General features: G+C 42.9%; 1 protein-coding gene across 1 annotated transcript in view; it reads left to right on the top strand.

Moving 5' to 3' along the window:
• Positions 1–17,625, top strand: part of TGM2 (transglutaminase 2) — a 132,959-nt gene that overhangs the window by 90,374 nt on the left and 24,960 nt on the right. Inside the window, exon 10 of the mRNA XM_082272015.1 lies at positions 5,781–6,065. Within this exon, the coding sequence (XP_082128141.1) occupies positions 5,781–6,065 (285 nt within the window). The remainder of the gene's footprint in view (positions 1–5,780; positions 6,066–17,625) is intronic.

Below are 17,625 nucleotides of genomic sequence, written 5' to 3'. Positions count from 1 at the left end.
GTTTTAACGTCGGGCTCCAAATGATAAAATTATTAAATAATATTTGATTCATGCAGATCTGTTAGCTGAGGGAAATGAGCACCCTTGCCGTGCCTGAAGACTTTGTTTTGGTTGAAGTTGCTGTGTGCTTATGACTGACTGTAGGCCTCATGTATACTAAACTGTATATCTGTCTGGTTTCCTCCTATTTACCATTGTGGGGGTGTAACTGTTGGGAAGTTCTGAGACGAACATAAACATTTATGAGGTCCTCTGTTCTGTACATATTAAACCAGAACTGAAGGCTAAAAAAAAACCTCCAAGCAGGCAGGCTATTTATCAGAGATGTAAAATAAAAAGCCTGCCATGCAATGGGGTTGATTTACTAAAATTGGAGAGTGCAAAATCTGGTGCAGCTCTGCATAGAAACCAATCAGCTTTCAGTTATTTTTGAACAAGCTGAAGTTAGAAGCTGATTGGCTACCTTGCACAGCTGCACCAGATTTTGCACTCTCCAGTTTTAGTAAATCACCCCAATCTGTTTTCTGCAATAAAATACACCTACCTGCCTGCCTTCAGTCTTCTGTGGCATTTAAACTGAACTGTGCATGCGCAGCTCAGTTTAAATTAACGTTTTTTGTCATCCTGCGCTGGCCAATGAAGATGCCAGAAGACTGACACCTGGAAGGAGTCGGGAAGAAGATGCCTGCACCAGCGACCCTTTGACCCATGACCCTTTGCGCACTTTGGAGAGTAAGTGTGATGACTTTAGTTCTGCTCAGGGCTTTTTTTCTCAGAAAATAGGTGCAGGAACTCCCCCCTCCTTTCCGAGTCACCCCTTTTCTCTGCCCCCACCCACCTCTGAGCACCATTCCTTGAATCCAATCCCCCTACCTACCTCCCAGTACTTTCCTTTTATAGAATACAGAACTACGTATCATTTTGTGGTGATGAATAATCTGTATAGAATTTGGTAAGGATAACAAGAAAAGCAGTAAAATAGATCCCCTGCAGCCAGTAACAATAGAGCCCCCGCCAGCAACAATAGATCCCCCTAACAACAACAGACCACCCGCAACAATATTTTCCCCCTGGCATCAACAGACTCTGTTAACCAGCAACAATAGACCTCTCTCTCAAAAGTAGATCTCTCCCAGCAACAACTGATCCGCAATATGAGACCCACCCCCAGCAACAGTAGGTCCCCCACCAGCAATAATAGACCTCCTCAGCAAAAGACCCCCCTGAAAAAATAGATCCCCTCCAGCTAGAATGGATCCCCCAATCAATAGACCCTGCAACACACCCCAGCACCCCTTGCGACTACAGTCAGTACTGGAGGTGCCGGAACTGCGTTCCCCGCATTCCCGCTGAAAAAAAGCCCTGGTTCTGCTTTAACTAGGTCTATGGAAGATCACCCTATAACTGTTAAAGGGGTTGTAAAGTCAGAAGGTTTTTTATCTTAATGCATTCTATGTACTAAGATAAAAAAAAAACGTCTGTGTGCAGCAGCCCCCCTAATCCTCTATGTCCAGCGATGTCCACGAGTGTCTCAGCCGCCGAGATTCTCCCTCCTGCTGTCAATCAAAGTCAGTGAGCCAATCAGGAGAGAGAATCGGCAGGGCCGGGGTCAAGGCTCCGTGTCGGAATGGACACAGGGAGCTATGACTCAGCTTGGGTGCCCCCGTAGCAAGCTGTTTGCTGTGGGGGCACTGAACAGGAGGGAGGGGCCAGGATCACAGAAGAGGGACCCGAGAAGAGGAGGATCCGGGCTGCTCTGTGCAAATCCACTGCAACAGAGCAGGTAAGTATAACATGTTTGTTATTTTTATTGGAAAATCGCTTTAACCACTTTAGCTCCAGCCGCCGCAGATGTACTGCGGCAGGCTGGCGCTCCCAGGCAAAGTAGCGTACATGTACGGCGCTCCCCTGGGTGGAGCTAGGGGGCGACCGCACGCCGCCGGAGGCGCGCTCCCGCCCCCGCTCGTCAGCCGAGGAGCCAGTGCATGTGACTGGCGGCTCCGATGGCTGCTGGTCACTCACGATCTCCCACAGTCATTCTCCCTGAAGTAATCACAGAGGCTATGCGATCCTGCTATATAGGATCACATGTCTCTGTGATTACTTCACAAGCCACGCCTCCTGACAGTTAGAATCACGCCCCTAGGGACACATTTAACCCACTTATCACCAGTAATGTTAACCCCTTCCCTGCCAGTGTCATTTTTACCGTAACAGTGCATATTTTTAGCCCTGATTACGGTAGTAATGTCACTGGTACCCCCAAAAGTGTAAAAAATGTCAGTTAGGAGTCCGATCTGTCCGCCGCAATGTTGCAGCCCCGCAAAAAAAAAATCGCAGATCACCGCCATTACTAGTGAAAAAAAAAAAACAATAAAAATGACATAAATCTTTCCCGTAGTTAGTAAACGAAAAATAACTTTTGCGCAAACCAATCAAAATACGCTTATTGCAATTTCTTTTACCAAAAATATGTAGCAGAAAACAAATTGGCCTAAAATGTTAAAAAATTTGGATTTTTACATTTTTTTTTTGAGAATTTCATATAAAAGAATGTGAAAAATATTGTTATTTTTTCAAAATTGCCGCTCTTTTTTTGTTTATAGCGCAAAAAAATAAAAATCGCACAGGTGATCAAATACCACCAAAAGAAAGCTCTGTTTGTGGGAAAAAAAGGACGTCAATTTTGTTTGGTTACAGCGTCACACGACCGCGCAATTGTCAGTTAAAGTCGCACCATGCCGAATCACTAAATAGGGCCTGGTCATTGAGCAGCCAAATCCTCCGGTCTGAAAGTGGTTTAATGTGTGTGAGCCTCAGGGTGATCATTTAAACCTTTGTGGCTTTTTGTTCCAAGCAGTAGTTGATGCTATGAAACGACTTTTAGCAGATGGTAGTAAATCAGTCAACAGTAAGGCCTCATTTACATGGGTGGCAATCTCTACCATCCCTCTGAAAAGTGATTTGTGGTGGTAGGGCATAGTTCCATGCATTCAGGAGGAGAGAACTGCCACCTCCTGAATGCTTGTTTTTTTCTCATGTAAAAACAAAAAGGAGAGAAAAGTGCCACTACCTAAGTGTAGCATTTATAAAAACATATTTATGAAATGAAAAACAGTAAAAATGGACTCACATTTACAAGATATTAAAACAGTAAAAATGGACTCACATTTGCAAGATGGAAGGTGCTTGGAACCAGGAAGTTAACCAGGGAGACACCTGGAAGACTGTCTGTGTATATCACATGGATGAGAACCACTGTGGACAGCAAGGAAATATTGCAGGTCCACAAGATGTCTGTAATGATGTCATGTGAAGTAAATGGGCACGGTTACGTATTTCGGCGCGGGGTTCCTTACTCAAAATTATTGTTTTTTTAATTTTATAAATATGTTTTAATAAATGGCTTTTTTGGGACATTTACCTATTTGCATATCTAAGTGTTATTATTGAATTGTTCACCTTTTAGCGCTGCACTTTTTTTGTACTATATTGTTTGTCTTATTGCTTCTTGGCACATTGCACAGCAGCTTTTTCTCTATTATATTGCATCTGATGTGGATTTATTGATAAGATTTCTATAAACCCTTTCAGATGCCAGAGTAAGTTTTGGGGCTTATCTGGGCAGTAAAACGTGATTCAAGCACCTGCTTTTACCACTCTCCTGCCAGCTATGTAAGCAAGGCCTTCCTAAAGTCAAACATGCCTGGGACAAACATAGACAAACATGGATTTTTTTCTGCCATCATGATCTTCTGTATTTCTGGTCTTTACATTTGATCTCCAGACTATTTTTTCTAGTTTAGGTACAATTCTTACCAGAGGTGGGGGACTCGAGTCACATGACTTGACTTGAGTCAGACTTAAGTCACCAGTTTGAGGACTTGAGACTTGCTTGACTAAAATTAATAAAAGACTCGACTTGACTTTGACTTGGTATTCATGACTTGCGACTTAACTTTGATTTGAGACATATGACTCAAAATAACTTTAAATTTTTAAGTTATTAAATATTTGCATTTTCTCAAGATGTGTTAAAGCAAAATGAATGTGCCTGTTATGTTTCTGACACCACAGTCACTTAAAACACCTCAGTGCGTTCTGATTTTTAGGACACTGGCTGTTTAACAATGGAAATACTTAACATGTTTTTAGTGACTGTGGTGTTGAAAGGATTGCCGAAGGATTTTGAGCTGTTTGGTCATTCAAAGTCTTTCTTTAATATGCCAAGAAAAAAGCACTAAGCAGTTTTGTTAATGTTGAAAATAAAACAAAACCTTTCCTGACCACTGACTGTTAATGGATTTAAAGGTGAAAATTGGGGTAGATCAGTATTTTGACTTGATTTGTGACTTGACCAAAATAAATGACTTGACTTACTTGACTTCTAGCAGGGACTCGACTTTACTTGCTTGCTTTTGGCCACAGTACCTTGGGACTTGCTTGAGACTTGAAGGTTAAGACTTGAGACTTGCTTGTGACTTGCACATGTGTGACTTACTCCCATGTCTGGTTATTACTATTTATTAGCATAGGGAAACAACACATATCATGGAGAGGCTGCACACTCCAAATATGGAGTAGAAAAACAAAAGCAAAACCCCCCCCCCCAAAGGTTTTATAGCAGCAAAAAGGTATATAGAGTGTAAAAACCCATATATATATATATATATATATATATATATATATATATATATATATATAAAATTCTTTATTGATAAATAGGGAAAAATTGAGATTTTTTAAAATGTTTCCCTATTTATCAATAAATAATTTTTTATATATATATATTTGTGGTTTTTACACTCTATATACCTTTTTGCTGCTATAAAATCCCTGGGGGGGTTTTTGCTTTTGTTTTACTATATATCAGAACCTCTGTCAGGTTTATATTGTCTCCTGTGAGATTTTTACCCCCCCCCCCAAATTTCTTTCTTGGAGATACAACAGAACCTCTGTCAAGTTTATATTGTCTCCTGTGAGATTTTTACCCCCCCCCCCCCAAATTTCTTTCTTGGAGATACAACAGAACCTCTGTCAGGTTTATATTGTCTCCTGTGAGATTTTTACCCCCCCCCCCCCCAAATTTCTTTCTTGGAGATACAACAGAACCTCTGTCAGGTTTATATTGTCTCCTGTGAGATTTTTACCCCCCCCCCCCCCCAAATTTCTTTCTTGGAGATACAACAGAACCTCTGTCAGGTTTATATTGTCTCCTGTGAGATTTTTACCCCCCCCCCCCCCAAATTTCTTTCTTGGAGACACAACAGAAAAAGAAAGAAAGAAAGAAAGAAAGAAAGAAAGAAAGAAAGAAAGAAAGAAAGAAAGAAAGAAAGAAAGAAAGAAAGAAAGAAAGAAAGAAAGAAAGAAAGAAAGAAAGAAAGAAAAAAAAAAATAAAGAAAATATTCCCGCAATGACGTGTAAGATCCTTGAGGGCAAAGACTTTCTTAATTGTACAATATGTAATTATACATTATGCGCAGTCATCCGTGCTATATAAATACCTGTAATAAATTAAAAAAAAAACAGCTTTGACAGTTGTCACTTTATAAAGTGTCTCCGTTGGGAGATTTCCCCCCACATTGACAATTTATAATGTTTTTGATTTTCCTTCATGCTTGAGTGATAATGGTCTCTAGGACATAGATCTGCAACAAAACACAATTTACGAGCTAAAGGAATTTTCATTTTGCATGAAAACGTTCATATCACATATGAATACAATAAGCAATCACAATGCAAATTTACTCATTTTTTTAAAAAAATTCTCAACCAACAGGCTCTGAAGATGAAAGGCGGGTGTATGAAAAAGCCAATGAGTTGGTCACTGTCCCGAAAGGAGAACAGCATGGTGTTCCATCTGATGTCACTATAAAGCTTAAAGTTTCTGAGGGCATGAACGTAGGCAGTGATTTTGATGTGTTTGCCATTATCAACAATAACACCGATGAGGAGAAGGAATGCCGATTCAGGTTCTGTGCGCGTACAGTCAACTACACAGGTGCGGTGGGACCAGAGTGTGGAATGATGGACCTTCCCGACCTCAAGTTAGAGGCACATGCAGGTAACTTTGATGTTGTTGCCTGTATTATTCTTTTAAAGTTGCATATTAAATGTCATCGAAAATGAATCAAATACACAAATAAGTCTCAAAGTTGCCATTGAACTCATGGTGTGGCTAGTAGTAGTCATTTTCAACTGGACTAGTTCCAATGTTGAAGACATTCCACCACCCATTCAAAGTGGCTTCTTCAGTTCTGACTTAGTTCTGCAACTACTTTTAGCCAAAGATCAGGATGGCAACCAAGAAGACTACACTGATCTAGTACAGTACAGCTGACAGTGGAGCTTTTGCGGTTCCATCATAAGTACAGGAAAAAAAAATTTTCAGGACCATTGGTGAGTCCCTTTTTTTTTTTTTTTTACTGCGTACAACGACTGTTTCTCAGGTACTGTAAGAGCCGGTTCACACTACCGCGACCAGAAAGTCACCCCATGAAGGAGCGACTTTTTAGCGTGACTTTGAAGAGACTTGTAAGAGTCTTGTAAGAGTCTTGTAAGAGTCTTGGAAGAGTCTTGGAAGAGTCTTGGAAGAGACTTGGAAGAGACTTGTGCACTACTTTGAAGAGACTTAAATGATAGGCGACTTTGTCTGTGGGGAATGCCTGGGAAATCTTTTTCTTCTTCCTGGAAAGTCTGATCACAGTCACTTGAAAATAGATAAGGATCCGACTTGGAGGCGACTCCCATTGAAGTCTATGTGCACAAGTCAGATAGAGGTCGCCTTGAAGTAGTACAGGAACCTTTTCTGAAGTCGGAGCGACTTCAGTAGTGCATATTAAGACGGCTCTCATTCATTTACATTGAATTTGTGATGACAAGAGACTTGGGGCGACTTGAGGGCACACAAGTCGTGTCCCAAGTCGGAGTAGTTTGAACCGGGTCTAAAGCTTTTGGTCCAAAATGTTTTCTAAATCTGGTAAAATTTTCTTGACTTGTTTGTGGTATTGTCAGTACAGTACTTACATTTGTACATGCAAAGCAAGAAGGGATCCCCCTGGGGAATTGGGACTATGTGGGCGACTGGACATCCAAACAAAAATGTATCAAGTGTTTTCAATAAAATATAGTTATTATACAAATAGATAAAAAAAGAAGTGTGCATAAACAGTTCAAGCTGACAATTCCATAAAAAAAGTAATAAAATCAAACATCACGGCTGACAATACATGGTCCGTGATATGAGATGGTGATAGAGCAAGGTATGTGTAGCAAGAAGACCCAACGCGTTTCAGGTGACAAAACCCTTCTTCGGGGGTCTAATACTTGAACATTACATGTTTCCTGTGTAAATTGAAGACCCTATTATAGTATATATTCATGTTGTATAGCTGATCATATTAATCATTTAGTTTTGTAAAGTATTTGGCCTATCAATACATACCACATTAATCACCCATATGGACCGAGGAGCCGTATATTAAACAAGGTAATGAATACCTAAAAGATTTCAGGATGCAAGGCTGAGACCAGATACTAGAGAAGAAAAGAAATGTGCCATCACGTAGTGACCGGGGTACATTTGTACATGGGGGCTGACGCTTTCCTTTACCACTTGCATGTACCCTTTGTGGAGTAAACCAATGCAGAATTCTGTGGGGCAGTGGCAGAACTACCAGGGCCGGAAAGGTTGCACTTGAGACTGGGCCCTGGCATTTCACCACCATGAGGAGGGGCTGCTGTGGGACCGTAAGGCTCAGCTCACACAAAATCATTGGACTTACTTGCAACTTGCTTGCATTTTCCTTGAGACTTACTTCCAATTTACTTGTGACTTGCTTGTGATTTCTTTGTAATTTCCTTGCAACTTGCTTGCAGCTTTTGTTTGTGTTTTAACATTGCAGTCTATGGGATTCAAATCACACTATCGTTGCAGAAAAGTAGTGCAGGAACCTTTTTTTTTCCGCTGCGACGTGAATCGCATTGATTAAGATGGCACCCATTGAAATGAATGTGTTTTAATATGTCATGTGTCTTTATGTGTCGCAGTGTGAACCAGGGCTTATAAAGGCCCGGGGACAAGGGGAGTAAAGGACCCCAGGATCAGTGGGAAGGGTCCCAGGCTTGGGGGGAAGGACCCCTTGACCGATGAAAAGGGACCCAGTGGTCATGTTTTTTTTATACCGGGAACCTGAAGGTTCTAGTTATGCCTCTGCTGTAGGGCTTGCTTTATCATTGTCTTGGACACATCCATGTGTACTCAGCTTGTGGAATTACTATGTGCTACTGGAACTTCTACTAGAAATGCAAAGAACGATGAGGCTCAGACTTCCCTCTAATGTGCAGTGACAGTGCATGGATGTTATTCTACTCATTACCCATTACATGGGCTTATGTTCATGGAGGAGGAACTGTGTCCCATTATTGGTGTCGTTGGGCTCTATTGTTGGTGTCATTCGCTCCCTTTAAGTGTGTCATTGGAAGAAATTGTGCTCCATCATTGGTGATTGGGAGAAATTGTGTCCCTTCATTGGGAGGAATTGTGTCCCATCATTGGTGTAATTGGGAGAATTTGTGCCCCATCATTGGTTTCGTTGGGCCTCATCATTGGTGTCATTGGGAGGAACTGTGTCCCATCATTGGTGTCATTGGGCCCCATTGTTGGTGTTATAGGAACAAATTGTGCCCCGTCTTTTAATGTCATTGGGAGAAATTGTGTCCCTTTATTGGGAGTAATTGTGTCCCATCATTGGTGTCATTGGGAGAAATTCTGCCCCATCATTGGTGCCATTGGGAGAAATTGTATCCCATGATTGATGTCCTGGGGCCCCATTGTTGGTGTCATTGGGAGGAACTGTGTTCCATCATTGGTGTCTTTGGGCTCCATTGTTGGTGGCATTGGTGTCATTGGGCCCCATCATTGGGAGGAATTGCGTCCCTTTATTAGTATCATTGGGAGAAATTGTGCCCCATTATTGGTGTCATGGGAGGACTTGTGCCCCATCATTGCTGTTAGTGGGAGGAATTATGCCCCTCCAAGAAAGATGTAGTCCGCAACTCCAGAATCCCTTGAAAATTGTTATAAGCTACATAAAGGTCAAGATTAAAACGGTTGACGCGTTTCAGCATACAGCCTTGTCGCTGTGAACAAGGTTGTATGCTGAAACGCATCAGCTGTTTTTAATCTTGACCTTTATGTAGCTAATAAAGATTTTTAAGGGGTTCTGGAGTTGTCGGGTACATCTTTCTAGGAGCTGCGTTTTCAATGGCTGGAGGACATTTGAGCCAGAGAGCCCAGTGAAGGACTCCACCCTTGATATGAGGTGTGTTTCCTGTTGTGAGCGTTGTCTTTGTGCTTTGCTTTCCTAGTGGGAATTATGGCCCATTGTTTACCAGTGGATGAAATAGTGCCTCAAGGTGGCAGATTAAAAAGATACCACACTAAAAATCTTTTGTAGGAAATCGTATCTTTTCAAAGCTTTAAAAACCTTTGCAGGCTTTCCCGGGAAATTTGTGGTCATGTTTTTTTCTTTGCATTATTCGTGCTGGATATAAACAATGGGAGAGATTTATTAAAACAGGAGCGCTCAGAATCTGGTGCAGCTGTGCATGGTAGCCAATCAGCTTCTATCTTAGGCCCCTTTTCACACTTGTGCGACTTGTCCTGCGAATTGGGACTGCAAAGCCATACATTATACAATTATACCGGTACAAAAAGGTTGAAGGAAAGAAAATTGTTCAATTCCTCCATAAACACAATCAGTGTGGATGGGGGGATCCCTCCCACTGTGCTTTGTTTTCCGACAGCCGAAGGTTCCCCCCCCCCCGCCATCAGAATATAATGGTCGCTACTGGCAGCCACCAGCTGGCATGGCCACCAGCAGTGTTCGCACGAAAAGAACCCGACAGGCTGGTTGTACTGAAGTTGATCGATGGATTGATTTCAGTACAACCAGCCTGCCAATAGACAGATCAAAATTCAGTAGGAACCATTGGTGTGCACAGCCTGGGAACACAAATGCGTGTATATCTGCAGAGCAGTGGACGGTGTCAGTAGAGCAAGGATTGGCGTCAGTAATTTGGGGGTTTTTTTAATTTTTTTTTTTCAATTTAATTTTTTAATTCATTTAATTACAATATTATATTTTTACAATTTTTTTAGGAGCCCCATTATGGGGCTCTAGTGAAATATCAAGGATCTAAACAGACCGCTGATGTCTCACTTATTAGACAAGAGAAACTGAGGACAGAGTTTCCCCAGTCCCTTTCACTGCAGCCCGCTGTAATGATATTTAATTAATATTTAGTTTATAATTTTATAGTTTACTAGGCTTCAGACGGGGGGATAAAGTACAGATCACCCACTGTGTTCATTCAGAAAAGGAAGGAAGTTATTAAAATATTTACCAGCTCCTTCCCCGATCCTGAGAGTAGAGAAGGGAAGCTGGCAGCACTGCAGGGGGAAGGAAGGAAGCAGGAGGAATTGGCACCACATAGGATAATTAGGGTGTGCCCAGGCACATCTAGCACACCCTGTGTGCACGCCTATGGTAGGAACTGCATTTAAATCCCTCTATGACTGGCCTTAGAAGGAGCAGCAGAGTGTTTCTTCTAAAAAAAAAAAAATAATAATAATTATTATTTTTCATGCACGAGAATAGAGCAGGTAGTTCATTGACCTACTGATGTCCTGACTCCCACCCAGTGCCGGGACAAGGCCATCCAGCGCCCAGGGAAAAGATGCCAAACTGCGCCCCCCCCCCTCCCTTAGTGTTAGGTTCAAGGTGCCCCCATCCTTGCAATAAACTATTGCGCCCAGGGTACCGACCCACCCCTTGTCCCTGCCCTGGATGCCCTCAAACCTCACATGATACCCCAGTGCCCAGGGCAGCCGACCCTCCAGCCCACCCCTTGTCCTGCCCCTGGATGCCCCCAAACCTCACATGATACCCCAGTGCCCAGGGCAGCCGTCCCTCCAACCCACCCCTTGTCCCGGTCCTGCTCCCACCTTTCATAGGGACAGTCCCGATCACATTATTTCCCCGCTGGGCTCAGCAGAGGTTAGTCCCATATACCAATGAGGCTGGTGCACTTTATATGCCAGTGCTGCTTTTTTATACTGAGCTTTGCACCCTATAAATACAAGATTGAATGTTGTTTTCCATTTTTGGCTCCATTTGTTTTGTACATTTTGCTTCCCATCAACCTTCAGAAGGCTCAGTAATGTGTGCGTGCCTATTCATCATATCCATCTGTCCTCACAGGCGCAATGTCAGCACGATGAGGTTCTCTCGTTCCCACACTGCTCCGTAACTGGCTCCTTCTGCCTAATATGGTCACACTTCGAGAGGAAGGAATGTCCTAATGCAACACTTTTCATGCTGAAGTTCCACTATTGTAATAACTTTTCCAAAAACACAACGAACCCAAGCATTGATCTGTGAACTGTTAAAGAGGAAGTAAACCCTCCTCTGACACTTTTACCCATAGGTAAGTCTATGGTAAGGCTTACCTATAGGTACTGTAACTATCTCCTAAACATGCACCGTTTAGGAGATATTTACCTTACATGCAGCCAGTGACGTCACTGGCGCATGTGCTCTGAAGGAACGGCCGCTGGTGGCGTTCCTTCAGAGCCCCATGCTGTGACCGTTGGCTCCCGCACGCGGTGCACGGGAGTGATGTCACTGCGGTTCCGGCCAATCAGACGGCCGGATGACCCGAGATCCCGGGAGACGGGCGACTGGACATGTCACCCGTCATAGAGGTAAGCGGGTGGCACGGCGGGGGCTCGTTCTAAGGTAAGTATTTCATAATGAGCTAGTATGCGATGCATACTAGCTCATTATGTGTTTCTCTTTCAGGGTGAAAAAAAAAATCGGGTTTACAACCTCTTTAAAAAGGTAAACCTCAAAAAAAAAAAGCCAATTTCATGCAGTTTTGGATTTATTACAAAATTATTACAAGCAGTTTTAAATTCTTTTTTAGCGCACCCCCTAACCACTTCTGGACCGGAAGGATTTGTCGCCTTAATGACCAGGCCATTTTTTGCGATTCGGAACTGCGTTACTCTACTGGACAATTGCGCGGTCGTGCGACGCTGAACCTAAAAAAAATGTATGTCCTTTTTTTCCACAAATAGAGCTTTCTTTTGGTGGTATTTGATCACCTCTGCGATTTTTTATTTTTTGCGCTATAAACAAAAAACGACAATTCTGAAAAAATTTAAAAAACTATTTTAAAAAAGGGCTAATTCACACAGCTTCTTACTTATCTTTGTGTCCTCTAAGAATGATTTTAGTATATTTTTAGTGAAAATGTTATTTTGATATATACAGGGGGGGGGGGTGGCCTGGTGGCCTGCCAGGTAGGCTGTACGGGGCCCCGTTATTTCTATCAGCAGCCCTGTCCACAGGAGATGTACAACCAAATGAGCTTTGGCTGTAAATCTCCTTTAACCACTTAAGCCCCGGAAGATTTTACCCCCTTCCTGACCAGGGGGTATTTTGCGATTCGGCACTGCGTGACTTTAACGGACAATTGCGTGGTCGTGCGATGCTGTACCTAAACGAATTTGGCGTCCTTTTTTTCCCACAAACAGAGCTTTCTTTTGGCGGTATTTGATCACCTGTGCGATTTTTTGATCACGCGCTATAAACAAAAAAAGAGCGTAAATTTTGCAAAAATAGCAATATTTTTCCCTTTTTTTTTATATGAAATTCCCCCCCAAAAAAATGTAAAAATCAAAATTTTTTAACATTTTTGGCCAATTTGTTTTATGCTACCTATGTTTGGTAAAAAAAATTGCAAAAAGCGTATTTTGATTGGTTTGCGCAAAAGTTATTGCGTTTACTAACTAAGGCTGGCCATACACTATACAATTTTCTTGTTCAACTTTCCTTTAGATTTACCAAAACCATGTAGTATAGGGTCAAACCTACAAACTTTCAATTTGTATGCACTCAGGCAGGCCCTTGTACTACATAGTTTAAGGTAAATCTAACGGAAATTGAATAAGAAAATTGTATAGTGTATGGCCAGCCTTAGGGAAAGATTTTTGTCATTTTTGTTGTTTTTTTTTTAACGCGTAATGGCGGCGATCTGCGATTTTTTTTGTGGTACTGCGACATTGCGGCGGACAGATCGGACCCTTGACTGACATTTTTGACACTTTTGGGGTTACCAGTGACATTTCTACAGTAATCAGTGCTATATATATGCACTGTTACTGTAAAAATACACTGGTAGTGAAGGGGTTAACTTTATTTGAGAGGGAGGGGCTGTGTGTGTCCCTAGGGGCGTGATTCTAACTGTGATTGGCTGTGGCTTCAGCTGTATGCAGAGTGATCAACGGATCTACATAGTAGATCCATATGATCATCTCTCATACAGAGGGGAGAATGACAGGCAGCTTGTTTACACAAGCTGCCTGACTTTCTCCCTCTCACACGCGCGGGGGGGTCCGTGACCACGCGGGAGCGCGCCTCCGGCGGCGCGCGCTCGCTCCCTAGACCCTCACAAACTAGTGACGTAGCCCTACGTCACTTTGCCTGTGAGGGGCTGACCGCCGCCGTAGATAGTCGTGCGGCGGTCGGCAAGTGGTTAAATCTCCTTTCTTCCCCATTCTGATGCTCAGTTTGAACTAAAGCAAGTCGTCTTCACCAGGTCTAGATGCCTAAATGCATTGAGTTGCTGCCATGTGATTGGCTGATTAGCAGTTTGTGTTACCAAGCAGTTAAATAGGTGTATCTATAAAGTGTCTGATGAGTGTATATATGGGGACAGTTTTACCTACTGGAAGATCTGTAAAGTAGTGAGCACTCTTGTGATCTACCTAACCTGCTGTGCTGTATGGCATGATGGAGTGACAATACCTAGTCATGGAATGTTGTCCTTCCGCTGCCCAATTCCCTAGGTCCTTTCAGGATTACTGGTGAAAATCGCCTCAATGGAGTTTCCTGCAATCACACCCACGTATCTCCCCAGCATAGGAGCCCAGCTGCTTTATTTCATCGTTCAGTTGGCACTTGGGAACTCAAAGAATTACTTCAACCTTTTACAACAGCTAGAATTATATGTTTGGCACTGTATCACATCCAAAAATACCCCAAAGAATTATACCAGTACGATCTGTTGTTGCAAGCTATTCAACTGCTGCCAACTATGCACACATAGATATGCAGATAGAGAGGCGTTCTCTCAAGGAATAGTTAGAAAGTAACCTATTTTATAAAATGAAACTTATTTGTTACTCCTAAACAAGATTTTGCCTTTTATTTTCTAACCTGATTAAGAAAGAAAGATTAGTTGCAATGGACTACATACTTGGCTTTCAGACAGCATTGGCTTACTATCTGTTCTACAAAAACATGATAAAGATATGAGTACAATTACTGGGGTGAATAGGGATGGGCCAAACACCCCCCTGTTCAGTTTGCAGCAGAACTCCCGAACAGGGGAAATGTTTTAACCTGAACGGCAAACCCTATTGAAGTTGATGGGAGCCGAACAGGTAAAATCAAAAGTGCCAATTTTGAAGGCTTATACAGTGGGTACGGAAAGTATTCAGACCCCCTTACATTTTTCACTCTTTGTTATATTGCAGCCATTTGCTAAAATCATTTAAGTTCATTCTTCCTCATGAATGTACACATAGCACCCCATACTGACAGAAAAACACAGAATTGTTGACATTGTTGCAGATTTATTAAAAAAGAAAAACTGAAATATCACATGGTCCTAAGTATTCAGACCCTTTGCTCAGTATTTAGTAGAAGCCCCCTTTTGATCTAATACAGCCAGGAGTCTTTTTGGGAAAGATGCAACAAGTCTTTCACACCTGGATTTGGGGATCCTCTGCCATTCCTCCTTGCAGATCCTCTCCAGTTCTGTCAGGTTGGATGGTAAACGTTGGTGGACAGACATTTTTAGGTCTCTCCAGAGATGCTCAATTGGGTTTAAGTCAGGGCTCTGGCTGGGCCATTCAAGAACAGTCACGGAGTTGTTGTGAAGCCACTCCTTCGTTATTTTAGCTGTGTGCTTAGGGTCATTGTCTTGGAAGGTAAACCTTCGGCCCAGTCTGAAGTCCAGAGCACTCTGGAGAAGGTTTTTGTCCAGGATATCCCTGTACTTGGCCGCATTCATCTTTCCCTCGATTGCAAACAGTCGTCCTGTCCCTGCAGCTGAAAAACACCCCCACAGCATGATGCTGCCACCACCATGCTTCACTGTTGGGACTGTATTGGACAGGTGATGAGCAGTGCCTGGTTTTCTCCACACATACCGCTTAGAATTAAGGCCAAAAAGTTCTATTTTGGTTTCATCAGACCAGAGAATCTTATTTCTCACCATCTTGGAGTCCTTCAGGTGTTTGTTAGCAAACTTCATGCAGGCTTTCATGTGTCTTACACTGAGGAGAGGCTTCCGTCGGGCCACTCTGCCATAAAGCCCTGACTGGTGGAGGGTTGCAGTGATGGTTGACTTTCTACAACTTTCTCCCATCTCCTGACTGCATCTCTGGAGCTCAGCCACAGTGATCTTTGGGTTCTTCTTTACCTCTCTCACCAAGGCTCTTCTCCCCCGATAGCTCAGTTTGGCCGGACGGCCAGCTCTAGGAAGGGTTCTGGTCGTCCCAAACGTCTTCTATTTGAGGATTATGGAGGCCACTGTGCTCTTAGAAACCTTAAGTGCAGCAGAAATCTTTTTGTAACCTTGGCCAGATCTGTGCCTTGCCACAATTCTGTCTCTGAGGTCTTCAGGCAGTTCCTTTGACCTCATGATTCTCATTTGCTCTGACATACATTGTGATCTGGAAGGTCTTATATAGACAGGTGTGTGGCTTTCCTAATCAAGTCCAATCAGTATAATCAAACACAGCTGGACTCAAATGAAGGTGTAGAACCATCTCAAGGATGATCAGAAGAAATGGAAAGCACCTGAGTTAAATATATGAGTGTCACAGCAAAGGGTCTGAATACTTAGGACCATGTGATATTTCAGTTTTTCTTTTTTAATAAATCTGCAACAATGTCAACACTTCTGTGTTTTTCCGTCAATATGAGGTGCTATGTGTACATTCATGAGGAAGAAGAATGAACTTAAATGATTTTAGCAAATGGCTGCAATATAACAAAGAGTGAAAAATTTAAGGGGGTCTGAATACTTTCCGTACCCACTGTATGCAAGTAATTGGCCATAAAATGGTTATGGGGGGTCTGGGTACTGCCCTGGGGGACATATTTCAATAAAAAAATAAAAACTATAGTTTTTTTCAGGAGCAGTGATTTTAAGTGCAACAATAAAAATTCCTTTAAATATAGTGCCTGGAGGGGTCCCCTTAATGTGCCTGTTAAGTGGCGCATCTGTAGCATGCATAAAACATGCTGCAGCAAAAATGGCATTTCTTTAAAAAAAAGTCAAATCCCATTTAAAATGACTCGCGGTTACAATTGCCGGCACCCGGCTATTGAAAATTAAAAAAAAAAAAACTGGTGTAGGGTCTCCCCCAAAATCCATACCAGACCCTTATCCAAGCATGCAGCCCAGCAGGTCATGAAAGGGGAGGGGACTAGCTCTGTCCGCCCCCCCCCCCCCCCGCCCCAAAGCACCTTGTCCCCATGTTGATGGGGACAAGGGCCTCTTCCTGACAACCCTGGGCTGTGGTTGTCAGGGTCTGCGGGGGGGGGGGCTTATCAGAATCTGGAAGCCCCCAGACCCCCCATGTAAATGGGTATTGTACCCCTACCTATTCACCAAAAAAGTGTCAAAAAGTAATACCCACAAGAAACAGTGTTTGACAAGTCCTTTAGTAATAAAAATAGCTCTACGCTTTGACAGTTCTTATATAGGCAAGAGGCGGGGCCACCCGGCTACAACACCTGGTGGCACCGCCTCCTTCTGATGTCACGTGACAGAAAAGTGTGTTTTAAATGGTTACACAGCTAGAGGAACTGCAATTGGGAGCAATTAAACCAAGGGGTCCACATTTTAGGAAGTTCTGGTGATTCTAAACAACATTTTAACATTTTAAAGGTAAAGGTTCCTAAAAGATGCAAACGATTACCTTTATTAGCCCAAAAAAATTATTTTGTGTCCCTTTGAATTAGTTTCACTTTGTTACTGGGGCCCAGCTTCAGGGCTAAGCCATCAAGGCAACAAGGGTAACCACTTATATAAATGTATAATTAAAAGAGAAGTATGGACTTTAACAAAAACATTTATACTCCCCTAGCTGGATGCAGCATTGGATCAATGCTGCATTCACCTAGGTGAGTTTAAATGGCTCTGCAGTGAAAAATGAGCGATTAAACACCACAGATCCCTCAGTTCTCCCCCTCTGCTCTGAGTAGAGAACGGTGGCTCTCTGCTCTGCCTCTCCAGCACTCACTAGAGCACTGGGCTGTGGAGGGGGTGGGAGTGTCTGGCTTGGACTCTCAGCCAGATTGCTGAGAGGCTGAGCCAGCTGCCGGTGAAGGTGAGTGTAAAGTCGGGATCTTTCCCAAGCCTGGACCAGCTGGGTGACATCAACCGACAGTAGACTTCACACAGATCACTCAAGTTCTCCCTCTCCGCTCTGAGTAGAGAGCGATGGCTCTCTGCTCTGCCCCTCCAGCACTCACTAGAAT

This window comes from Pelophylax lessonae (genome assembly GCF_965119305.1).
Source record: "Pelophylax lessonae genome assembly, chromosome: 11".
NCBI lineage: Eukaryota > Metazoa > Chordata > Amphibia > Anura > Ranidae > Pelophylax > Pelophylax lessonae.
Note: the sequence above shows the minus strand (reverse complement) of the source record. Positions and strands in the feature narration are given on the sequence as shown.